The sequence below is a fragment of the Colletotrichum gloeosporioides genome (genome assembly GCF_011800055.1).
Source record: "Colletotrichum gloeosporioides strain Lc1 chromosome Unknown consensus_16, whole genome shotgun sequence".
NCBI lineage: Eukaryota > Fungi > Ascomycota > Sordariomycetes > Glomerellales > Glomerellaceae > Colletotrichum > Colletotrichum gloeosporioides.
Window position 1 is genome coordinate 140346 of NW_025544661.1, and position 23410 is coordinate 163755.

Consider the following 23410-nt stretch of genomic DNA (forward strand, 5'->3'; position numbering starts at 1 on the left):
GCATCATGTCCGTCGGATCACATGACCAGCCGATTCCTTCTTACAGGGCAGTCCCTGTTTCCGTCCAATCATCGCAGCGCTACCAAATATGGATCCAGTCGATGCGCCAATAATTGCTTCCTTCTTTCGCTCGCAACTTTCACTGCAGCTTCAGACTCGACATCCCATCTTGGGCTTATAATAGTCCGACGTCTCCCCGCACGTCACCATGGCACAATTCTCAGACCTTTCTTTGGAGCTTTTGGAACTCATAGCTTCGTACCTTCGCGTCAATAGGCCGGGAAATGGAGCAGGCTCAACGCGAGATATACTGCTCAACCACGAGGGAGGCATCTCAGAAGTCGCAAGGGACCTGCGAGAAGCCCAGGCTGCCTTTTCCAGTTTTTCTTACGTGAACAAAATCTGCCATCAACTATATTACGAGGAGGCCTGGCGAGTCGTCAGCATCCACGGTCCAGACGCAGCCAACCAGCTCATCAGCCTGTTCCGGATTCTACATAACAACCCTAGGATCAGCAGCTTAGTCAAGGAACTTGTTCTTCAGTTTAACATGCATGACGACACGAGTCGCATCTCAATCAGGAATATGGCCTTTCTCATGGGGCCTGACATCCCCCGAATATTCGGCGGTAACATGAGTCGAAACGAGTATTACTCGATGCTCGACAAGGCTCATGGGAAATTGCAGGTCCCAGTGCAGAATTCGAAGTACATCCTCTGGGCTACGGCGCTGGTATTCCGCGGCTTGGATCACCTCACACACCTCACCATCTCCGTCCCAGACCACACTCTCACATACGGCCAAACCATTATGTTCGGCGCGGGAACTATTGGATTCCCGTCGCTGCAGTCTCTAACTATGCACGACGCCACTCGTGATGATGTCGACGAAGCTCCATGGTTGTGGCCTCCTCCCTGCATATGGGACAGCGTGCTTGGAAACACACCAAGCGTGTCTGACGTTTTTCTCCACAACTTCAGCGACTTTAGGACATTCTTCGAGCAAGAAGCAAATGGCTTCGGGAAAACCTTGGCCTCACTCGTGCTTAACGGCGTTGAGTTGGAGTATGACGAATTGCTAGTGAAGCTACGAGATTTCTCAAATCTCGAAAAGTTCGTTTGCAGACGAGTGGCTATTGGTTTTGACCAGACTCTGCTCGGCGTGCAGATCCTCGACCCTACGGATCCAGATCCGTTGATGACTATCCTCTCCGAACTAGCCGCAACTCTACACACCATTTGCCTTCCCTCCGTACACAAGCTTCCAGCGGTATTACTTGGTCGTTTTTCATTCAAGAAGTTCCGGAATCTTCAAAACTTCTGGTTAGATGCGGATTTTAGCAAAGCTCCGCGCGATGAAGGTTACGGAAGTACGGAACCCCTGCAAGGCACGATTCTTAGACATTTGCCGGCCTCACTGAAGCGGCTGCACCTCGAGGGGAAACCCACTGATGAAGACCTCAGCTGGCTAGCGTCGAACTGCAAGTCCCGTTTACCGAACCTGAAAGAACTGGGATTGGATGCGACGTGTGTTGATTCTGCAAGTATGCGTCCTCTCGTACAGCAGTTGAGAGACGCTGGCGTTGCTATCGTTCCTGTGGATCCGTATCCCCAACTTTGGTAGCAGAGCGATACGCGGAGGGGTCCGCTGGTTGAAGAGCTAAAGGCATAGGAATTCCAGCACATGCATAAATCAACAAGGGGAAAGACGTGTGGCATACGTCAAGAATTACTCGGGGCTGGATCATATTGGAGCAGAGATTCAATACTGAACGCTATCAATACGCACTTTAAGGAGAGGCAGGCTGCCAATGTGAATAGCAGAGCTGAAACGAAACAAGCCCTTCAAGGCGTTTGTGTCAATAAACATGTTTTCGTTGGTCCAAGTTGAGGTATTCTAGCTCATTATGGTTTCATATGACTTGAGACTTGAATAAGCGTCTGACCTGAAAGTGACCAGCGATCTCCTGAAGGAAATGAGACTCTTAGCTAACGCATCGCTTTTGGTCACAACAACAATAATAGCAATTACAATGGTACCAGAAACAGGCAGTGTAATACTCCACCCCGTTAGCTCAAAGTATCCACACGGATTACAGAATTCTCCTGATGATGCTTATTTCCATAGAGTCACATGACCTGCGGAATCCCTGTTTTCGGCCACACACATACTTGGGCAGCGATGTAACAAAAATGGAGACCCAGTGGATGTGAAGTGTTTTATTCATTGCAAATATCACTGTTGCTGCCATTGCGGCTTCATACCTCACTGTAGGGCTACAACACCGCAGACACCCCGTAAGCTCGACTGGCTCCTAAAACATCGCCATGGCGCAATTTTCCGACCTTTCTGTGGAGCTCTTGCTTCATATAGCTTCTTTTCTTCAAGTCAACCGGCCGGGGAACTCTACACGATCGACCAGAGAAACAATGCTAGAAAGTGAGCGCGTGTGCGTTTCTGATACCTCGCGCGCCGTTCGAGAAGCTCGGGCTTCCCTTTTCAACCTTTCTTCCGTCAACAAAACTCTACGCCGACTACTGTTTAAGGAGTCTTACCGAGTGATCAGTATTCACGGCGAAGATGGGGCTAATAAGCTGGTCAATCTTCTCCGTACCTTGTACAACAATCCCGCGATCAGTAACTCCGTCGAGGAGTTTATTCTTCACATAGAGGTGGAAGATAACCCGAAACACATATCATTGAACAACATGGCGTACCTCTCGTCTCCCGATCTTCCCCGACTCTTCAACTTTAATGAGGCCGGCGAAGATGATCAGCAAACATATCTGGCTGAACTCGATCGCATGTATAATCAGAACCCTTTTGTACGAAGCTCGAAATACATCCTCTGGGCTGCGGGGCTGGTGTTGAGTCAGTTAACCCGCATCACCGACCTCACTCTCTCCGTGTCGGGTCACACCCTAGCACATGCCTCCGCGATCTTACTTCCTTTCTCTTGTCGCTTCCCGTCGCTGGAGTCTATCACTCTGGAGGACGCAAAACGTAGCAGCAGTCCAGCCAGCTTCGATGACATTGAATGGGACCAATTTTCTCGCAGCCCGGCGGAAACCTTGGCTCGGGTGGCTCGCAACGTCTCGGACGTTTTCTTTCAGAGTTGGACCGACTTCCGAGGCTTTTCTTTCATCATGAACGAGTATGGGTCGAACATAACCTCACTCATCTTCGACGACATTACGATTGATTATGGCGACCTCGTCGATATGATCGAAGGTGCCGATAACCTCGAAAAGTTCGTATGCCGAAAAGCAACTGTCGAAACCGACGTCGCCATCCCCGGCGACATGATGGCCCCGCTCCTTACAGCTCTCTCTCAACGAGAAGCAACTCTACGCACAATCGTCATTACGTCTTTAGAGAAGTATGACCTTGGGCCTACGGAGTTTTACCCTGATCGAACGTTCAACGATTTTTCGAACCTTGAAAATCTCTGGCTGGAAGGGAAGTTTATTGAACCTGCAATCACCCTTCTTTATGACGAGGACGGCGAACAGGATGTGGGCAACGCAGTCATCGGAATGTTGCCGGCCTCCTTAAATCGGCTACACGTTGACAACTTCCGCGAGATGGAGCTCTTCTGGCTGGCAGAGAACTGCGAGGACAGGTATCCAAACCTCAAAGAAGTGGGATTTGATACGGGACATGCAAATAAGAATCATTACTCAGAATGGTTTGAAGAAGTTGGCGTGGCTGTTGTTGAGGTGGATCCGCATCCCCATCTTTGGTAGCCCTGGAGCCCGGTAAGTAACGCAGCCAGGCTGCAGTCCAGGAGCCGAGTCTACAGCTATAAGATCATTACGGTATCCCTCTTCCAAAGCTAGCATCAGTCTTTCTGCAAGCTCCACGGGCGAGAAGCTGTTCAATGTGGGTGGGATATGACGGATACTGGTTTTGATGTACTTTGCGGTTAAAAAAAAGATAGCAAAGAGACAAGAATTGAAAATGCCCATGTGCATGCCTATCGCGCATGATACTCTCTTCGCGCCTAATAACGACAGAGAACTTGTATGGGTGCCTGGTTGACGTAAAATCAAGCACAATTTAGATTCATTATGGAAAGGCTTTGCGTAACGCTCTAAGAGAATAAGCTTATTGATGTTGAGGCCTCAGATGGCACCCACTCGCGGGTGAAGACCTTCTTGTATATTTAGTAAGACCGCCTAATTTTTCTATATCTGCGCGGCTATCTCTCTAATACATTTAACTACTGCTGTTAAAAGTAATAGCAGCAATACTAATAATAAAGATAAGAATGAGGCTATAGACGAGAATAAGGATCAGAATAAGGATAGCTATAATAATAATAATAATGAGAGAAGCAATAAGGATGATAGAGATGATAACGAAGACGACAACAAAGACGACGATAAAGACGACAACGAAGTTGACGATAAAGATGATAACGAATATGATGATAGTAAAATGGTTAGAGTATAGGTAGCCATAGGAAAAGTAGTCGCTCTAGCATAGGAAAAAAAGGCGGCTATTTAATAAGTGATTAGATAGAAGGTTGAGGCACCCTAAAAACTTTTGATTTCTACACAACACCTTTCAGTCCCCAGAAGGCGCTTTGTGTTATCGAAAAGGTGCGCACTCTGCCCACAACCTGTACGGGCTGCATGGCTGTCCATCGGTAGCTCAGCCTTAAGGCTTTTGGTAATCCGCGAACTTCGAAGATTCTTTCATTTTCTGACACACATCCATTCTACTACTTTTGTCTTCTTGGAAGCTGTGGACGAGAACTTACGCATATACAATACCTATACACACCATTTCGCGCGTCGCCTTTCTCACTTGCAGACCTTAATCCAGTCGTTTCATATCGAGCTGCGATGGCGAAGCTGTGCGATCTTCCTACAGAGCTCCTGCTACAAATCGCGTCACATTTCGATACCATGAAACGTGGCAAGCAAACTAACAGCGAGATCGAATGGGCCATCGTCGCGCATGATATCAAGTTGAACAGAGCCAAAAGAGCAGCCACAGTCAATCTATCCAGCACCTGCACCTTATTGCGCCGAATCCTATTTTCGGAGGTGTTTCGATATATCAGCATACATGACAAAAACGATGCACAGAAGCTCATCTCCTTTCTCTGCCTTCTAAACGAGAAGCCTCAAATCTGCGGCTGCGTAAAGCAGATTTTCGTGAGCATTACGCTTATGCCGACGTCGCATAGAGCGTCGCCGGATTCGCAAGTGGATCAGTCAGACCCCCTTGAACTTGCAAGATACGATGATCTTCTGCGTTTCAAGCTTGAGAAAACCCATGGTCTTCTGCGTTCGACCCTTGAAAAGACCAATGGTGTTACCAAACGGGAGAATACTGTTCAAAGCGGAGAGTATCTTGCTTTCATGACCGTCGACCTGCTTTGCCGCCTACGGCAGGTCACCCATGTAACCTTGTCTGTTGGCGGTGAGATCTTCCGACAGTTTTCATTGCTTCTCAACTCAAAGTACAGAGGGCTACCATTTAGTACGCGTCTGCACCCTTCAGCCATTTGGGGGATTGAACCTCGCGCCAATGGCTGGTCTGGTTGTGTGACCGGTGTCCATGGTACGGAGTCCTCGCCAGCCCTACGAAATCGGCCGCCATGGGCTTCCCGAGACATCTTTCCAAATCTTTCGAGTTTCACCATCGAACATTCCAAAGAAGCAGACAATGACGACAGCTTCCTCGATGACCTTGACCTGAGGACTCTGCACGAAATGTCCTTAAAAAGCAAGGAAATTGCATTGCAAGAGATTGGCCTCAGTTTGGAGTTGTGTCCCAATTTTGAGCACAGCTGGAGTCATGTCACCAGCCTGCGTCTCAAAGACATGTTACTTTCGCGGCACAACCTGGTCTACATCTTGAGCCTCATGCCTAACCTCACGAAATTGACTTTTCTTGGGCGCAAGGTGAGGATGATCGAGAATCGGCCATATCATTTGGACCCCATCGATGTCCTTGATGCTATCAAAGAGACCCGCATAAACTTGACCACGGCATGTTTAGACTGCGCTTACACTTGTTGGGCCAGTCCGTCTTTCAACACGTACAAACAATTTCAGAAGCTGGAAAATATATGGCTAAATGCGCGGAGCTCTGCGTACGCGGGCTTGCAGAAAGAGGCCATCATGATGCTGCCTCAGTCTCTGAAGAAGATTCATTTAACGGGCGATGTGGAAGCTTTGCATGTGAGCCTTCGTTTACTTGCTAACAGGTACAAGGAAGGCACATTGCCTGAGCTCCGCGAAATTGCTGTAGGATGCTGGTGCGACGATTGTGTAGAAACTCGTCGAGCATTCCGACTGGCTGGTATAGAGAGTGTCAAGAAAGGGGTTTCCACGCCGAACAACTGGTTACTGACATAATTATCTGTTCAGAGCTATCGTCTACATTATAAGTGATTGTCTTCGTTCGGAACGCAAAAACGTAGTGATAAAACAGTTCGGGATCGCAACCTATTGTCGCATATCTGCCAGACCAAAGCGAATAGTTGGGCGTGCAATTGGGAAATGCCTAGTAAGGTGTGGGAGCAAAACGCTCGGAAATGTGGTTCATATCCCCAAATCTCAGTCTCATTATATTATATAAAATGCCATCTTCGAATATAGTGATGATATTACAAACGATTTGCCATACATCTCATCAGAATCCCAGCATCGTGTCCACTTCCTTCGAGGCCCGCACGCCGACCTTGGCAAACGCTTCGCAAGTTAGTGCAAGGGATTGCTCTGCAGATGGGTCGCTGAGCATCATATCCTCGAAAGCAACCTCCCGAAGATGCGGCAGCAAAGTTGGCTTGCAATTTTCAGCGAGCCATTGCATGCCGTTGAGGATACGACGTGGTTCGCCGGCCAAGTGCAGGCGTCTGAGAGATGATGGGAGAACTTTCAAAACGTCTTCTTCAAGATCTTGGAGACTAGTCCCTCCGTTCATCTCATCGTCTTTCTGATGACCGTCTTCAGGCATCGCGGCGAAGTAACTGAGGTCGATGAATAGATGCTCCAAATTGGACATGCCCTTGAAAATGCTTAAAGACTCCTCTTCTAAAACGAAGAAAAAGGAAGAATAATATAGAATGTCTTTAATGTCGAAACGTGTTGTTCCAAGGCCTTCACGACTTTTCCACATGATAAAGGCGAATCTTTGATGTCGATAACCAGGTATTTAAAGGCTCTCAGATTGCGGAGTTGCTGAACGGCCTCGCGCAACTCTGCCGCTGTGGTTGAGACGTCTCGGAGAGTTACAGAAGTGGTGTTGTCGTTTGCCTGCTTCGGCATGCAATGGGGGACAATGGCGTCGAGGAGGAGATTGCCAACCCAGACTTCGGAAAGTTTGGGAAACAGATTCGGCGTCATGGAAGACTTCCACAGATTGCATCCATAATTATACCCCTTCCAATCAAAGACGGATGGGTCACAAACGCCTGCAGCCAAGGATGTCAGTCTTAATAGGCTCAAGGATTTCTCTGGGTTTCGTGTCGCGTATGTGTCCGCCAGTTGGGCTGCAAATCTGAAAGTGCCGGGTGTTGCTGTCACGCTCAGGCCTCTGACATCGGGAATGTTAAGGAGAAGGAGGAACAGAAGGTAGCCTCGCCATTTTTCCACGGCACCTGATCCAGGCGCTGCTTCAGTCGCTTGCCTCAAGCATGACTCGAATCCTGAGCCAACAATATTGGCGATAGATTGCCACGGAGGTGTGATTTTGCCTTCACTGTCCCAAACATCAGGTAAGATGTCACCATAGGACGAAAAATGCACGTGGATTTGCCGAACCCAACCACGAACATCGCGTCGTTCCTCGAGCAGGCGTATGAGGTTGAGCAACTTGTAAGCGAATTTTGCAGGCTCTTGCAAGACTCAAAAGTGATGTCGTCTCAAGCTTCAGTGCTGATTCAAGCTCCAGTCGCGAGGGTCCGTCTCGGCCCGGATCAAGGGTGAGTCGAAAGATCTGATGCACTTCGCAATCTTGATCACAATTTCTGGTGGGAGATTTGGAAGGTTCGCCATGACATCTTCAAGAAGCAACAGTTGCTGAGATGCGAGCGTGTCGTATGTTGACGAGGAGGATGAGATTCGGCGATGAAATTGGCGCCTTTCAATTCAAGTTTTGCTTCCTCCTCCCATAATTACCCGTCCCAGTCATACGGCAGTCAACAAGGTGCGCCTCCAGGTGGCAAACTGCGAAAGAAAAGTTAGAAGGCAAGAAGGGTTGAGGTGTCGCTAAAGGTGGCTCACCAGGTTTGGGCGATTTTTGACCAGACATTACCATGAAACAAAAAGGTCAAAGGGTTTGAAGAGGGAAGGCCGGTATCAAAGCCTGACATTGCAGGCGATTTTCCAGATGCTGAAATACTTTGCACCGCAAATCAGAAGTCAAGCCAGTCCAAAGACCTAGGCGGTGGACGTGTTTGTACATGCTGGACCCACTGTTGTGAGCTTTGTATTTTCCGATTGTGCCCACGTTTTCACCCGATTCGCCAGCATGGCCAAGTGGTAAGGCATCGCACTTGTAATGCGGGGATCCTGTGTTCGATCCACAGTGTTGGCATGAATTTCCATTTTTGGTCCCCTCGTGCGTTCCTCCTACAACCTTGGTGGTTGCGTTGTTTTTTTACGATGAAATATTTACTGGATTTAATCAAATATCTGAACTTTACCCCTCTAACTATCTAGCTTTAAAGTTTACTTCGCGCGCCACAGTTTCAGGCGGCCTTGTTGATATGTAGACAATGCCCGGGAGAAAAGATTGAGAAAAACGTCTTCCTTCTCACAAGTCTTTGGCATTTACTTGGACTATCAATTTCGCATTATGTTTACGTTCCCTCCTCGCTCATCGACATCGACGTAGCAATCAGTCATGCTGAATCATGGCCGTATCTCAAGCTGCCAGCTCACGAAGACTTCAATCCCAAACCTTGCATCGGCTCAACCAAGCGACCATGACCTATCAAACCCCTCCACATCATCAGGTGCTACTAAGGCTTGCATTACGAGCCTCCCAGAGGAGCTCACGCTCCAAATCTGCCATCATCTTCTAAGCGACCTCCGCCCATGGAGGTATCTGTATCTACTCGATGACCGATATCAGACGTCGGAGGTTATACAGCAGCTGCAAGAACACCGCCTGTGGATTTTCAGTCTTACCTGCAGGCGCCATCGTCGAATCGTACGCGGCTTCTTAGGAGACACTATTGCCATTTCGCGTTTCGATCATCAACAACGCATCATCAACCAGTTGCGGCAAATCGGAAACAAGGAGGCCACTGCCGATGGCGTCAAAAGAATGATTTTCTGCTTTCCTTCTGAGCTTGATCTCAAACCATTTGAAATCCCGTTACTCGAGTCCGTGAAAGTCAAGGCGGAGTTCCCAAAGCAGTTCAGCAAACTTCCGCTGGAAATGCCTGCTTCAAGAGTCACATATTACGGCTGCCTCGCAGCAGTTTTTCTCTGTCAATTTCACAATCTACGACATCTCGCACTGGCGAGCTCGCGACGTTTCCTAGAGCAAATCGTTGAAGATTGCAGCTCCGCCAATGAGCCGCCCCTTCCAATGCTCCAATCCGTCACTTTGAGGTGGGAAAGAGCTGAAAGATCGCAGGAAGTTTTCAACGGTTCGCAAGAGACGATCACAGCATCAACATTATCTGGTATTCTACGTCTTGGAAAGCAGGTCTCGGAACTCTGCATACAAGATTTCAACATCTCACAGGTTCAACGAATACCCGCTGTCGATCATTTGAAATCCGTCACGTTGAAAGAAACGCTTCTTGGACGCAAGGAATTTCAGATACTGTTTAGTCAATGTGAGCACATGGAGCACTTTGTTTATGTTCGCAAATGCAACTACTCGGTGGAAGTAGAGGCGTCAGATATTGTAGCCGCACTGGGGAAGAGCACCAAGACTTTGACGACACTTTCATACACACCTTGAAGATTCCATGGTGGCTCTATCAATATGTGCCGCCCTTCTCGGTTGGGAAATTCAAGAATTTGAGGAATTTATGGATCGACACCTTTAGCACCGCCAGTTACATGACTTGCATACCTCACTATCCTCCTGCAACTGGTCAAGACATAGCCAGCACCTTTATGTCGACCCTTCCAACATCATTAAGGAAACTGCATTTGAAGGGGACGTTGAATAACTTTGAGTATGTCAGCGTTGGAGGCGAGGATAATTGCGCGGGGTGGCAGCTTTGTGGAGACTTGACGATTTTGGCAGACAATGGTGTCTGGGGAAAACTGCCCAACTTGGAAGAACTAGCGGTCGATGCAGAGACATATCTGAGTGAATACGGGAGGGGGCTTTTGCGGAAATGGGAGAAACCTGGTCTTAGAATTTTGCGCAACGCTGATGCGTTTCCGGAGCTTTGGTAAGGCCTGAAATGGGCACCGCTACAACATTTCATGGAATTTCTAAATAGTGAACTTAGTCGGATCATTGTTTCTGAGTCTACAGCAGGTAGAGACAATCACAAGGTTGAATGAACATTGGCAGTGCTGGATCACAATGAGTTGCTGCTGACAATAGAGCCGCAATAGAGCCGGAGTTTCATCAATCCGCCAGACGCAGCCATATTGTGGATGAAATTTCGTACTGCGAGGTGCCAAACGGGTCATGGTGGCTGGTGCGATGGTTGAATAGAACGGGAAAACACATTGGAGCAACGGTACAATATGGCTCAGACATCGGCAGCTGGCAGCAGGTACCTCCGTGCGAATCATTTTGTGTAAAAAAAGATAAATACTCGTCTGGGCTAACGCATCTCAGATCAAGACCGCAAAGGTTGGAAAGAAAAACGCCACAAGCTCACACGGTTTTGCAATTTCACCGGTAGCCACCAGACACCTCATAAATCTGATTCGGCCCACCAAGATGTGCGAGCGAACTCTTCACAACCTCCTTCCAGAAAACGCAACGCACCTCTTCTCAAAGTAGCAACATTTATCTCATCATCGAAGAGTATTATTAACTATGGCGGACCTCTACACCTTCTCCGCGTCGGATCTCGCATCGTCGCCTTCTCGGCAAGAGCTATTCCCAGCAATACAGACCAAAACTGCAAGCCGCGCCCACTTGCTCGAGCTTCCAGTGGAGATAATTCTTCATGTCGTCGACTTTATATTTTACAGCGATCTGGAGTCACTGCAGAAAGGCTACAACGCACCCGAAAAGTGTTATAATGGTTGGTACCCGAATTTCGGTCGCTTCTCATTCTGGAGAAGGGCCATCCGACTCGCCGAAACTTGCAGGGCCCTCAACACTATCGTGACGCCTGCCATCTACCTAGCCGACATCAAATGGAACCGTGGCTCGAGTCTTCTTTTGGGCGCCAAGACTGGCTGCGCTTCGACCATTCAAAAGGCTCTTGAAGCCGGCGCTGAGATAGAGATGTGGGACTTCACGGAGCTTTACGACGACTTTTAGGAACTTGAATACAATATGTCTAATGCGGACGTCACAAGAGAACCTGTCGAAATCGAAATGACTGCACTGCACTGGGCCGCATATCACAGGCATGTTGACGCGATCTCGGTTCTGTTAGAACACGGCGCGAACATCCAAACCCCTGGGAATCTCAGTTGTTTGCACAGAAGCTATATGAGATTTTCCACGTATTCTTACTTTCGCGTGGTAGCATACATCATGCCTCACTTCTCTGGCTTTAGACAGTTTGATGGACGAACTTGGCTGCATTACGTGCTGGAGGGGATAGCAGACGATGAGGGGCCCAATGTGCTGTACTACGCCCTGATGGAGGATTTAGATTACGATCCGGTGGTGTCGCGTGGACAACCTCGATATACCCAAGAGCAGAGGAACCGAAGAGAGGAATCCAAGATCGCCGCTGTCAAGACACTCTTGCAGGCAGGAGCCTCAATGACGACGCATTCCACCATTCTTCTCCATGCGCTGCACCAGGCATGCGGCAACTGGGACGCAGAGATGGTCGCGTTCTTGCTGGAACAGGGCGCCGATGTTCATGTTCGGGACATACTCGGAAACACGCCGCTACATTATGTCGCGATGCGTAAGCTGTATTACCGCGAACCACCTCGGGAGGTCGTCCACGTGCTACTGCGCCACGGCGCTGATATCAACGCCGTGAACAAATTCGGTCGCACCCCGCTCCAAGTCTGCTTCGAGTACATTACAGAAACGTATCGAGAAACGTACCGACCAGAAAAAGCAAGGACGAACTCTGCACCACTCGTTGCGCTCCTTGAATCGGAACCTCGGCTGTTTCCCGGAATCATGCAGCTTATGTTACGAGATTTAGATTGGTATAGCGAACCCTACGAAAAGCTCTTGATTCGTGAGGCGATTGCTCTGGCTTTTGGGAAAACAGAGCCCGCATCAAAGGAGAAGAAAAGTCGCAACAATCAGTACAAAGCTGAAAAGGAGGCTCAAACGGTTTTCATTGCCATTTACGATATGCTTCGAGATTACGTTGAAGACAAGACTGCCTTCCCCGAATCCGTACAAAGTTTGCGGCGCTGGTCAACAGATGATTGGAGCTTATTTTGGTCCAAGCGGCCATGGTAGATGACTATTAGATATGAAGAGCATACTTAGATGGTTTTGATGTATCTACTCGGACATGAATCTTTCGCTATCTCATATTGGCTTGAAAACTTGGTGAAGGACTAATCTTCAGACTAGGTATGTTTCCTTGATCCAGATTGGAAGATGAGCGGCAGCAGACACCAAAACTCTGGTGATATCGCCCGTAAAGTACGGCATCAAGATGTCGAGTTGAATGAACGCAAACGGCAAGAATTCGCCGAAAACACGGTGGTCCGGAGTCATCAATATCGCCGGCCCGATCCCGTCCTCGGTTTCGGTTTCGGCGCCGGGTGTGGTGGCTTGGACCCGGTCACGGCGGGTCCTTCGGCAGGCATTGGGGGAATGTATGACTCCTCGCCGTCATGAGCAGCGGGAGATGATCTCCATACCAATCGCGAAGAGCTTGATTGTTGATGTCGCGTTGTGACGTTTCCTGGGGAAGTGCTGTTGGTCGGGCGGAGGACTGTATTGCCCCTACGGTCTTTACCCTCTTTGTCCATTCGCATCGTCTCTGTCGCTCAAATTGAACCTCATTCTGGTTGCTGCTGTCACTGTTCATGTTCTCATTGTCTTGTTTCCCCTCGAGACTTACATGCCGTCCCTTCCGCTCCAATCCTTTCAGTTGATCTGCAGTGGGAGCGCAAGGTCGAATGTAACCTAGATCGTACTTGTTCACCTGCTGTGCCCTACGCAAATTGAGCCTAAAGCGAAGGCAGATTGAGTCTCCACTGCCGTAGTAGCGGCGCCTCGCATTCGGTTTGCGGAAAATGGGGCGCAAGAATCTACCGATGATGATGAACTGAGCCACACATGTCAACCCGACGACGATTGAAGAGAAACCGAGATTTGATGATGGGCGATGGCAGAGTACTTATACCTGGCGATATGCCAGGAAATAGAGATGTTTTACTTGCCTTGGCATTGCTTCAGTCTTGATCAACGTCTCGAAATAGATTGACAATGTTACGCAACAAACTCTCTGCCGTGTTAGCGGCACTTCATGCCGCGTCTGCAGTAGCAGCAACCAACACATCATGTAAATGCGTAAGTAACCCATCCCACGCTCAACTCTTGAACCACAAACATGACCACTAACACGACTCTCTATCCGAGGCACCAGGAGACGCCTGCTGGCCCTCTCCTTCAACATGGGACGCCTTCAACGCCACCATCTCCGGCAAACTCATCGCAACCAAACCCGTCGCCATCTCCTGCTACCCCGGCCCGGACTACAACCCCTCCGCCTGCGCCAGCGTGCAGCAGAACTGGTTCACTGGAAGCTGGCAGTCCGCCAACCCCGTCGGCCTCGACTACTCCCTGAACATAACCTGCCCGCCCCCCTCCTCGGCTGCAGCAAACTCCACAGCCACGGGATCCTGCACTCTGGGGACCAACCCACCCTTCGCTGTGAACGTCACCAGCACGGATGACATCGTCGCCGCCCTCCGCTTCGCGCGGGAGAATAACCTGCGCGTGGTGGTGAAGAGCACCGGCCACGACGTCCTGGGCCGCAGCGACGGGTTTGGGGGATTGGAGATCTGGCTGCGCTACTTCCGCAACGGCATCGACTTCCAACCGTCGTACGCCTCTTCGACCGGATGTGATGCGACGCCCTGGACAGGAAGCGCGATGAAGCTTGGAGGAGCGTATATGTGGGGCGAGAGCTACGCCGCCGCGCGGGAGAACAACGTCGTCGTCGTCGGTGGCGGGAGCTCGACGGTATGCAGCACTGGTGGATGGATGCAGGGTGGCGGCCACGGACCCGCGAGCCATACCTTCGGCCTCGGCGCGGACCAGGTTCTTGAGGCGGAGGTGGTTCTTGCGAATGGGACGCTTCTCACGGCGAATGCGTGCCAGAACCAGGACCTGTTCTACGCCATCCGTGGAGGAGGGCCGGGGACGTATGGGGTTGTGGTCTCGACGACGATCAAGGCGTACCCACAGCTCAAAGCCACTGTTCAGAACTTGCAGATCGCAGCGAAAGACGGCGCGTCAAGAGACACTTTCCTAGACGCCCTGACGACGCTGTACACCTCCATCCCGGAACTCGTCGAGGCGGGCTTCGCGGGGTACCCCCACTGGCAAGTCGACGGCCCCGCGCCCTCGTTCGCCAACTTCACGACCGCCTACTCCCACGCCATCTACGCCTTCAACAAATCCCAAGACGAAGTCGAAGCAGCTGGCAAATTTCTCCTCGACCGCATCAACAACTTCAGCGACGCGCTCTTCGTCAACTCAAGCTACGTCAGCTACCCCGACTACTGGTCCTTCTTCGGCAACACAAGCGTGGACGACAACCCCGTCGGCCTCATGGCCGCCTCCGGCTCTCGGCTCCTCGACGCCGCCGCCGTGAGCAATCGCACCGCCGTCCGCAACCTCCTCAACGTCCTCGCAGGGGCGCCGGGCGAATTCGTAACCAACGTGATCTCCCTCGTCTCCGGCGGGCAGGTCTGGAAAGACGGCAGCGACAAGTCGTCAGCCGTGATCCCGACATGGCGGACGGCGGTGCTGCACCAGTCCGTCGCGCGCATCCTCAGCAACGACGTCAGCGCGGAGACGTGGGACACGGTGCACCACGATGTCACGTACAACAAGATCGGGGCCATGAAGGCGTTGGCGCCGGGGATGGGATCATACATGAACGAGGGCGACGCGCTTGATCCGGACTGGAAGGTGAGCTTTTACGGGGAGAACTATGATAAGCTCCTGGGTATCAAGAATGTGTACGATCCCGACTCGGTGTTTTACTGCCCCACGTGTGTGGGGAGCGATTTGTGGGAGGCAGACGGTGCTGGGCGGCTTTGTCGAGCGTCGTGAATGGTGCTTTGAGGTAGAGGCGCTCTGATTCAGTTTGGAATAAAACACCCGCTAACTTTTGTGAATCAGTATGGCTACCTTATGTTTTTGTGTACTTGGTAAATTTGAACTTACCCTTCGGTTGAGTGCGACTGCAGTGAGTTGATGTCATAGCGACGACGGAGGACGACCACAGAGGACGACCACATTGGCCAAAACGACGATGGCCAATATGATGACAACGGCCAAAGAGACGACGATATTGGCCAAGACGATGTTGGCCAAGACGATGTTGGCCAAGGAGGCGACGATGGCCAAGCAGATAATATCGGCCAAGACAATAATGGCCAAAGAAACGACAATGGCCGAAAACCATAACGGCTAAGGAGACAATATTGGCCAAGCAGATAATATCGGCCAACGCTATGTTGGCCAACACCATAATGGCCGATACGACTATGACGGCAACGAGGGCCATAATAGGGGAGACATTGGGATAATGATCTATTCTCCTTAACGGAGACTTAGTGGTCGTGTCCGACGGCCTATAAGCGTAACAGCAGCAACTACATGTAATCCATCCGGCCAGTCCGTTCAAAACGAACTATAGGCATAGTCAAACCCGGGTATCCATACCAAAAAAATAGCAACTAACGCCATACCGTCCCTTGATCTCACACCTGTCACCTGTTCCTGACATCCTAAGACCGTCTCTGGCCCTTATGAGCCTCGAAGCCGTCCTCGTCCTTGCCGACGACGAACTTCTGGCCATTGGGCGTTTCAACCTCAAGGCCGCCCTTGGCACTGACGGGAGACATCTCGTAGAGCCATCTAGCAAGAAGATAACTTCCAGCGGCCCAGGTCCAAACGAGGATGCCAACGGAACATGTGAAGAAGAGCGTGGGCACGAGAACGAGAAGGGCGACGCCGACCCAGAACAGAGCGAAGATGACAGCAGCACCAAGGGCGAAGACGATGGTGGAGACGGCAAAGGTCGAGAAGACGATGATGGGCAGGGAGGAGAAGATGGCCTGGGCAACGATGAAGGCCTGGACAAAGTCAATTAGCGAAGGCATCCAATTGGAAGCGAGGTACCTTGGACGTACGAAGAGGAGGGGTCGCTCCTGGGCGAAGTTGGAGACGTTGGAATAGGCTTTCTGTCTGGTGTCGAAGCTGACGACACGGTTTATCTGGCGCTGGCCGTAGTTGTAGACGCCGACGGCACTGTCCTTGGCAGTTGCCTTGATGTCGTTGTAGTCGGAGTGGGTGGCCATTTTCGGATTGCAGATGGGGGCTTTCTGATGCAGAGTCGTGGAGATGTCAGGGGGTGTTGGAGATGTGACTGGGGTTTGCAGATCGGGAATCGGGTGTCTGGTCATTTATCAATTGAACGACGTGTGGTTGTCAAGGGATGACGGAGGACACTAGAGAGGACAAGGACAGGAGAGAGGGGTCGGGGGACGACGGGAGAAGACGACGGACGACGGGGAAGGGAGACACTGCAGGCGGGGGATGAGGTGATGCAGGTGCAAGTCAGCGGCTGAAAACGAAGCTAAAGGGAAAGAGAATAGCCCCCTCAGTGTCTCTGGGCAGGAAAGCGGGCAGTCGCGGTACTGCTGACGTTGTGGTGACTTCCTTCCTTCTTTCCGCCTGGGCTTGGTGCAGGAACGGACGGCGACGTGGACGGGAAGTCGCGTCCGGCTGGCGTTGGCGCGTCTGCAGGTCGCAATTTAGCTCCTTCGTGCCTGCAGTTCCCCCCCGGCTTAATTCGCATGGGCAGGCACCACTTCCACCTCCACAGCCCACTTTCACCTCGGCAGGTGCGAAAGCCACACCACAATCACGGCAGCAGCAGCGAGCAGCAGCCACAACCCTGCCTCTGCCTCCTGCTGTGATTGGATCGGGAGCTTGGGCCAGTTGCACCCGTGCGGATCTCAGGGAAGGTACCCACTAAGGTTCCCATTCCAGCAAGACGTACCTAGGTGCCTATCCGCGTACCTTCGGTCCTTCCCAGATCACTCACGGCTCCCACCTCCTTCTCTCCTCAAAAGCAGTCACGTGCTCGTATCGGCCGGCCCGGAACGGCAAGCTCGCGAAAGTCCGTGACACTGTCGTGAACCTACCACTACTCCTTCTCCCCTTTCTTCAACGGCTGTCAAGCAATTCCGTCATTCTCTGATGTCGCGCCTTGCCCGTTGAGAGGGGTTGAAAGAAGCTCAGCAATCTGAAGGCTGATACGATACGGATCGCGCTCGGTCGACCTTGCTGCTGTTGTCGTGCATGCTGCAAGGCACATACATGGGTCCCGACCCGTAACACCAAGCTTGGAACACCACACTGGGAACGCAGCAGGACGTGGACCCGGGGACCTCGTACCTCCACTTCACTCGCCGTGCTGATGCTTTTGCTCTCCACCACCAGCACTACCACTGCTTCCACAACCACCATTTGATTACCACCTCGCGCTGTCGCGCATGCCATGCAGCCCGGCAGTATGAGAAGACGCCACAAGCTTGGGGATCAGATACCTTGGATCACCTCAGAGTCCAAGCGCCAAAACATTCCTTGAGACACACAAACATTCCGTCATTCGCGGATCGACCAGGAACACCTTCGTTCCTCATCCTCTCCAACGTCCAGCCCTCTCACCACGCCCAAATGCCAGTGCCATGAACGGCGACTCCCCAGGGACAGACTCGCCCTCTCTCAAGGCGGAGGTCACCCGCCTCGAAAACGGAAATGGGAACGCGAACGGCGGCAAGCAGAAGACGGCTTCTGGCGTGCGCGGCACCCGCATCGGCCACAAGAAGTCGCGGAACGGCTGCCAGCAGTGTAAGAAGCGCCGAGTCAAGGTCAGTTCATGAGTGGGACCGGGGTCGGTCGGGGTCCTACCTAAGGTCGAAGGATGCCAAGCCCCGTCACTAGATGGCCCAATTGCTTGTGAATGGGAGCTAACGGTCCTCAGTGCGACGAAGCCCGCCCGTGTCGGAACTGCGTCCGGCACGATGTCAAGTGCAGTCTGGTCCTGACCCCCTTTGCCCCGCAGCTTCCCGCCGTCACCGAGTCGCCCAAGCCGGCCCCGGAGGCGGCGAGCACTGCGACCCCCGGCAGCGTCGGTGAGGCTTCAACGAGCAGTCGCCCGGCCAGCCGCCGGGACAGGAACTCGCCTCAGCTGTCGTCGTTAAAGGAGAAGCTCGCTGCCATGCAGGGGCTTCTGTCCGAGTTCTCGGCCGAGATGGATGCGCTCAACCATCAGGGAGTGAACGGAAACTCGAGCGAGACCTTTTCGGAATCGACCCGAGGGGAATCTGGAGACTCTCGGGGAGTTCCTCAGTCAGACTGGCTCACTGACATGCAGCTGGTCCACCACTTCACGTCTAATACGGCGCACACCCTGTCAGAGAATCCGGACTTCATCCACCTGTGGACAACCACTGTGCCGCAGATTGCGTTCGCCAATGTGAGTCGACTCTATGACCTTTGTCGTTGTCTGCTGACTCGGGCAGGACTTTCTCCTTCACGGCATCCTCGCCGTCTCTGCCATCCACCTTTCACACCTCAACCCCGAGAAGAGGGACGAGTACACAACCATCTCCACACGACACCAAAACATCGCTCTCAGCAAATTCTCTCCTGGCTTGAACGATATTGGCGAAAACAACGCGGACGCCTACGTCCTCCACGCCATCTGCATCTTTCTTCTAAACACATACTCAATAGCACACCCTCATGGCCCCATCACATCCAAGGACGTGGCTCAGTCCTTCATCTTGCTGCAGGGTAAGGTTTCATCCGTATGACTTCAAAGGGAAGCTGACAGGCGTAGGCATCAAGAGTATTCTCACATTACCATTTGCCCATCGCTACATCTCCAACGGACCACTAGCACGGTGGCTTTACCAGGGCGGCGTCGAGCCGGCCGTGGGTGGAAACTACGCCACCAAGATCGACGACCTCCTCAACCTTACCCGAAGCATGGCTCCATCCGAAGATACGTCCATGTGCCAATCCGCCCTCGAAGGCCTCAAGCTCACCTTTGCCGCCGTCTCGACACCGTCCCACCGATCCGGCCTCGTCTGGCGATGGGCAGTCTCGCTTCCCCAGTCCTTCCTCGAACTCATGAGCCAGAACCACCCCATGGCTCTCGTCATTCTCATGTACTACGCCGCATTGGTTCACGCCTTTGAGCGAAAGCTATGGTACCTCAATGGATGGGGTGTAAATGTTGCTTCCGCCCTGGACAAGGCTATCCAGGAGCCGTGGAGGGAGTGGATTCAATGGCCGTTGCGGTGTGTCCGTGACGGCGTTGATATCAGGCAAGTGGAGCCTAACCCGCCGCCAGACACAATACCCAAGCCGCTGTCGCCCAGTATCATGCCTCCATTGTTCAAGATGGATCTATTCAGACTGGGCGAGCCTCCGCCATGAACAGCCATGGCCTTGAGCCGATCGGTCTAGAGCTCGCTGCGAGCTTCACAAGACCGGAAACGCTCATGTACAACACCTTGAACCATTTACATCGACAGCGGCTAAGACCAACCCAGTTGACGAGATATCAATGAGCGCCACGACTTGACGCGATGCGCTTTGAGCATGTCGCGCGGGCCACGAGAACTGCTGACTCGGTAGACCCGAGGAAACAGAGCAAGCAGCGTCCGCGACACGGCCTTGTCGATGTGGGCATGGGCCTCAAGTGGTCCCAGGGCAGATCCAGGCTGCTGCCCAGTGGGTATTGACTTCGGCTCGAGCGCCGAAGATATCGCGCCTCCGACAACTGTTGAGAACCAATCGTCACATAAGAAACGCCAACGTGCCGCCATTCACTTCGGTCCATTCACCAAATATAACGCTATATACCACCAGAGCCTAGTCTATGACTGGAACTTTGTCGCACATTCGTGTACATAACCATACTACATCGGACATATATGATCGTTGAATAATTCTATCCTTGATACCAGATTTCGTGTAAGGGCGCAGACGCGGCCTTCAGGGGCGTCGCAATGACTCGAATGAGGACCTTGTCTAGGTGTACTCAGATTTTAAAGTGCGGCGGCTAACAACTGGACTGCGAATTAAGTGAAAAAGAAAAAAACAGTGGCGACCGACATGAATCATCAACTGATGATACGGTAATATTAGTCTGACATGTTAAAAACAAAACAAATGTCCTCGGAGAGGCTCGAACTCTCGACCTTTGGATATCTCTGTCTTTGACAGAGTCATATTGAGTAATATGAGACCAACGCTCTACCGACTGAGCCACGAAGACTAGGTTGAAAATCTGGATTAATTTTGTGAAATATGTAGCTTTGAGCTAGACTTAGCCAATCAGAAGGCTCGGTCGCCCGGGCGCCCCACTCCGTCCACTCGGCCCTCTCCGCGGTTCCATCCCGCACTTTGAATCCTCCCGACCGCCCTCGACATGGAACCTCACTGACAACACCCACGATCCTCACTTACAACACCAAGGGCCCCTAATCTCAGCACCACCGCACCCTCTTCACCACTTTGTCTGCAAGGCCCACGACGACACTTACGCGTTTGACAGGAACCCCGACCCCCATCACTCAAAACTCTGTGCTTCTCTTCATCATCAACAACGTCTGCCACCACCACCGCCATCACCCCTCCTCGTCCACGAACCCTTCTCTTTTCCCTTTGTTTCCCGCACCTTACCTTACTCCAGCCCCTCGAGCTAGAACCCCAAAGGGCCGTCTACGCACTTACCACATGAAACAAACCTTGGACGCAGCACACACCAGCAACATGGGATGATATCTCGCTCGCCTGCTCCAAGCCTACTGACCCCTGTCCCGCAGCCCCTCATCCAGTCTCCTTCTCTGCTCCGTCCCGTGTGCGCCTCCACGAGTGCCGCCCCCGCGCCTAGGCCTCCGTACGCAAAATGCGCCTCGTTGATTATGAGCAATGAGCACGGGAGGGCATTGTCTTTTCCCGGACACACGCCCCATTGGACGAAATTCAAAAACGAATCACTCACTCGAGTATTGCCCGGTTTTCTTCGTAAGGCCAGACCCAGCAACGCCCAGAACCCAGACCTTAGACCCCTCGCCGCCGCACACCATCTTTCCCACAGATTTCGCTTCGACGCCCTCTTGACTCCGGCCCAGGCCTCTCGTCCCTCCCCTCCCCAGGCCACATCCATGATGACGCTCCAAGACTGTCCAAACTCCCTCCCATAGCACCGCCCGTAGTCCGTAGACCAAAACGTATATCATCGCCCTCAAGCCTCACCTCGCCTCTCCCCCTCTGCGCTCCTCTCCTCTCTCCATACCCACCAACCACCTCCCATGATACCTTCAAAATGCCTTCCCACCAAGAAGACGACCTCCAGTCAATAGGCCCCGCGCCCTCCTACACCTCCCGCACATCCACCCTCCGCCGCCGTCTCAAGAACCCCTTTCACCGCTCCTCCTCCTACCCAAAACCCCCCGGCCGCGGCGTCTCCCACCACGTCCACCGCGTCACCACAACCCTCGGCCACCCCATCAACCGCGCCGCCCACCTCCTCGGCGCCGAGGGCTTCATGCCCTCCACCATGCCCAATGAGTGCGCCAAAGCCGCCCGCATCCTCCACGCCTTCACCGACGACCCCTCCCCGCCCCCCTCCGCCCGCGGCGGCCAGCCCCTCCACCCCCTCGGCCTCTCCACAAAGTCCCTCGTCTCCATCCCCCCCAAGATCCTCGCCTCCTGCGCCGGCCTCGCCATCTTNCTCCACGCCTTCACCGACGCCCCCTCCCCGCCCCCCTCCGCCCGCGGCGGCCAGCCCCTCCACCCCCTCGGCCTCTCCACAAAGTCCCTCGTCTCCATCCCCCCCAAGATCCTCGCCTCCTGCGCCGGCCTCGCCATCTTCAACACCCTCCGCGCCGGCGCCTACATGGGCTCCCTCTCCGCCGGCTCCGGCCTCGTCGTCGCCCGCCGCCCCGACGGCTCCTGGTCCCCGCCCTCCTCCTTCGTCATCTCCACCCTCGGCGCGGGTTTCATGATCGGCCTCGACATCTACGACTGCGTCCTCGTCCTCTCCACCGCAGCCCAAGTCGCCGCCTTCACCCACCCGCGCGTCTCCCTCGGCGCAGAGTCCTCCGTCGCCATCGGGCCCCTCGGCACCGGCGGCGCCGTCGAGGCCGCCCTCTCCAAGACCTCCCGGCCCATGTTCTCCTACATCAAGTCCCGCGGCTTCTGGGCCGGCGTCCAGGTCGAGGGGACCATCATCCTCGCGCGGCAGGACTGCAACGCCGTCGCCTACCAGGACCGCCGCACCTCCGCCAAGAAGATCCTCGCCTGCCAGGTCGAGTGGCCCGAGGGCTCGCAGCCGCTGTGGCACGCGCTCATGGCCATGGACGGGTACTACTCCGCCGTGATGGACGCGGACATTGCGCGCGAGGTGGCGCTGCTGGGCCCGCCGGGTGACGGGGAGGTGCCGCAGGGGTACGCGAGCCCGCCGCCCGACGTGGAGGACGACACGCCCGCGCCGGCGTACACGCCGTCCGTGGCGTCGGCGTGGCGGTACGGGAGCGAGGAGGGCGTGACGGAGGCGCCGCTGCCGCCGCTGCCACAGCTGCCGCCGCCGCCACCGCCGCCGCCGCCGGTGCCGGTGCCGGTGTACGACAAAGACAGGTTGCGGCGGCTGGTGCAATGATGAAAAAGAAAAGTGCTTAGTGTATAATCTGTGAATATCTTCATTCTCGGGCAACGGGGAGTTCGTTTCATTCGGGACGGGGTGTTAGACTGTACCTTTCCATAGCGGCAATACCAAATTCCATCAAATTCGCAATTTCAAGATTCCCATCTTCTGCAAGAGCGGGGGAAACCCAAACATTCGCCTTCGTCCCCCAGGGCCCATCCCTGAGTCGAAACAGCCGCAGCTCACCCTCTCGGTAAGCACCCATATCCTCAAATCATGCGTTTTGCCGTGGGGCGAAGTTAGAGTTCGTCTCTTTCCGCGTGGCCAACGTTGCCGAGACCGGGGATTGTGCAAGCTCTGGATGCGGGCCCAGGGTCAATTCTGCCCGGCCT

General features: G+C 53.1%; 9 protein-coding genes across 9 annotated transcripts; 7 read left to right on the forward strand and 2 right to left on the reverse strand.

Moving 5' to 3' along the window:
- Positions 1 to 208: 208 nt before the first annotated feature.
- On the forward strand, positions 209 to 1624 carry GCG54_00012765 (uncharacterized protein; the record flags this gene model as incomplete). Its single annotated transcript, XM_045412635.1, has 1 exon — positions 209 to 1624. One exon carries the CDS (start codon positions 209 to 211, stop codon positions 1622 to 1624), a length of 1416 nt encoding a protein of 471 aa, XP_045268641.1.
- A 1085-nt stretch (positions 1625 to 2709) lies between these two features.
- Positions 2710 to 3747, forward strand: GCG54_00012766 (uncharacterized protein; the record flags this gene model as incomplete). The annotated part of the gene is made up of 1 exon (XM_045412636.1): positions 2710 to 3747. One exon carries the CDS (start codon positions 2710 to 2712, stop codon positions 3745 to 3747), a length of 1038 nt encoding a protein of 345 aa, XP_045268642.1.
- A 3306-nt stretch (positions 3748 to 7053) lies between these two features.
- On the reverse strand, positions 7054 to 7857 carry GCG54_00012767 (uncharacterized protein; the record flags this gene model as incomplete). Its single annotated transcript, XM_045412637.1, has 1 exon — positions 7054 to 7857. A coding segment is annotated over one exon (804 nt), but the record flags the coding sequence as incomplete, so codon positions are not given.
- Positions 7858 to 10984: 3127 nt separating this feature from the next.
- Positions 10985 to 11437, forward strand: GCG54_00012768 (uncharacterized protein; the record flags this gene model as incomplete). The annotated part of the gene is made up of 1 exon (XM_045412638.1): positions 10985 to 11437. One exon carries the CDS (start codon positions 10985 to 10987, stop codon positions 11435 to 11437), a length of 453 nt encoding a protein of 150 aa, XP_045268644.1.
- A 219-nt stretch (positions 11438 to 11656) lies between these two features.
- Positions 11657 to 12556, forward strand: GCG54_00012769 (uncharacterized protein; the record flags this gene model as incomplete). The annotated part of the gene is made up of 1 exon (XM_045412639.1): positions 11657 to 12556. The coding sequence occupies one exon, from the start codon at positions 11657 to 11659 to the stop codon at positions 12554 to 12556; it is 900 nt and encodes a 299-aa protein (XP_045268645.1).
- A 1061-nt stretch (positions 12557 to 13617) lies between these two features.
- On the forward strand, positions 13618 to 15394 carry GCG54_00012770 (FAD-linked oxidoreductase hmp9; the record flags this gene model as incomplete). The annotated part of the gene is made up of 2 exons (XM_045412640.1): positions 13618 to 13621; positions 13698 to 15394. The coding sequence occupies 2 exons, from the start codon at positions 13618 to 13620 to the stop codon at positions 15392 to 15394; spliced, it is 1701 nt and encodes a 566-aa protein (XP_045268646.1).
- Positions 15395 to 16074: 680 nt separating this feature from the next.
- GCG54_00012771 (uncharacterized protein) lies at positions 16075 to 16647 on the reverse strand (the record flags this gene model as incomplete). The annotated part of the gene is made up of 2 exons (XM_045412641.1): positions 16075 to 16422; positions 16480 to 16647. The coding sequence occupies 2 exons, from the start codon at positions 16645 to 16647 to the stop codon at positions 16075 to 16077; spliced, it is 516 nt and encodes a 171-aa protein (XP_045268647.1).
- Positions 16648 to 18042: 1395 nt separating this feature from the next.
- On the forward strand, positions 18043 to 19801 carry GCG54_00012772 (uncharacterized protein; the record flags this gene model as incomplete). Its single annotated transcript, XM_045412642.1, has 4 exons — positions 18043 to 18225; positions 18339 to 18833; positions 18880 to 19153; positions 19200 to 19801. 4 exons carry the CDS (start codon positions 18043 to 18045, stop codon positions 19799 to 19801), a joined length of 1554 nt encoding a protein of 517 aa, XP_045268648.1.
- A 1897-nt stretch (positions 19802 to 21698) lies between these two features.
- On the forward strand, positions 21699 to 23033 carry GCG54_00012773 (Protein YSC84; the record flags this gene model as incomplete). The annotated part of the gene is made up of 1 exon (XM_045412643.1): positions 21699 to 23033. One exon carries the CDS (start codon positions 21699 to 21701, stop codon positions 23031 to 23033), a length of 1335 nt encoding a protein of 444 aa, XP_045268649.1.
- Positions 23034 to 23410: the final 377 nt, after the last annotated feature.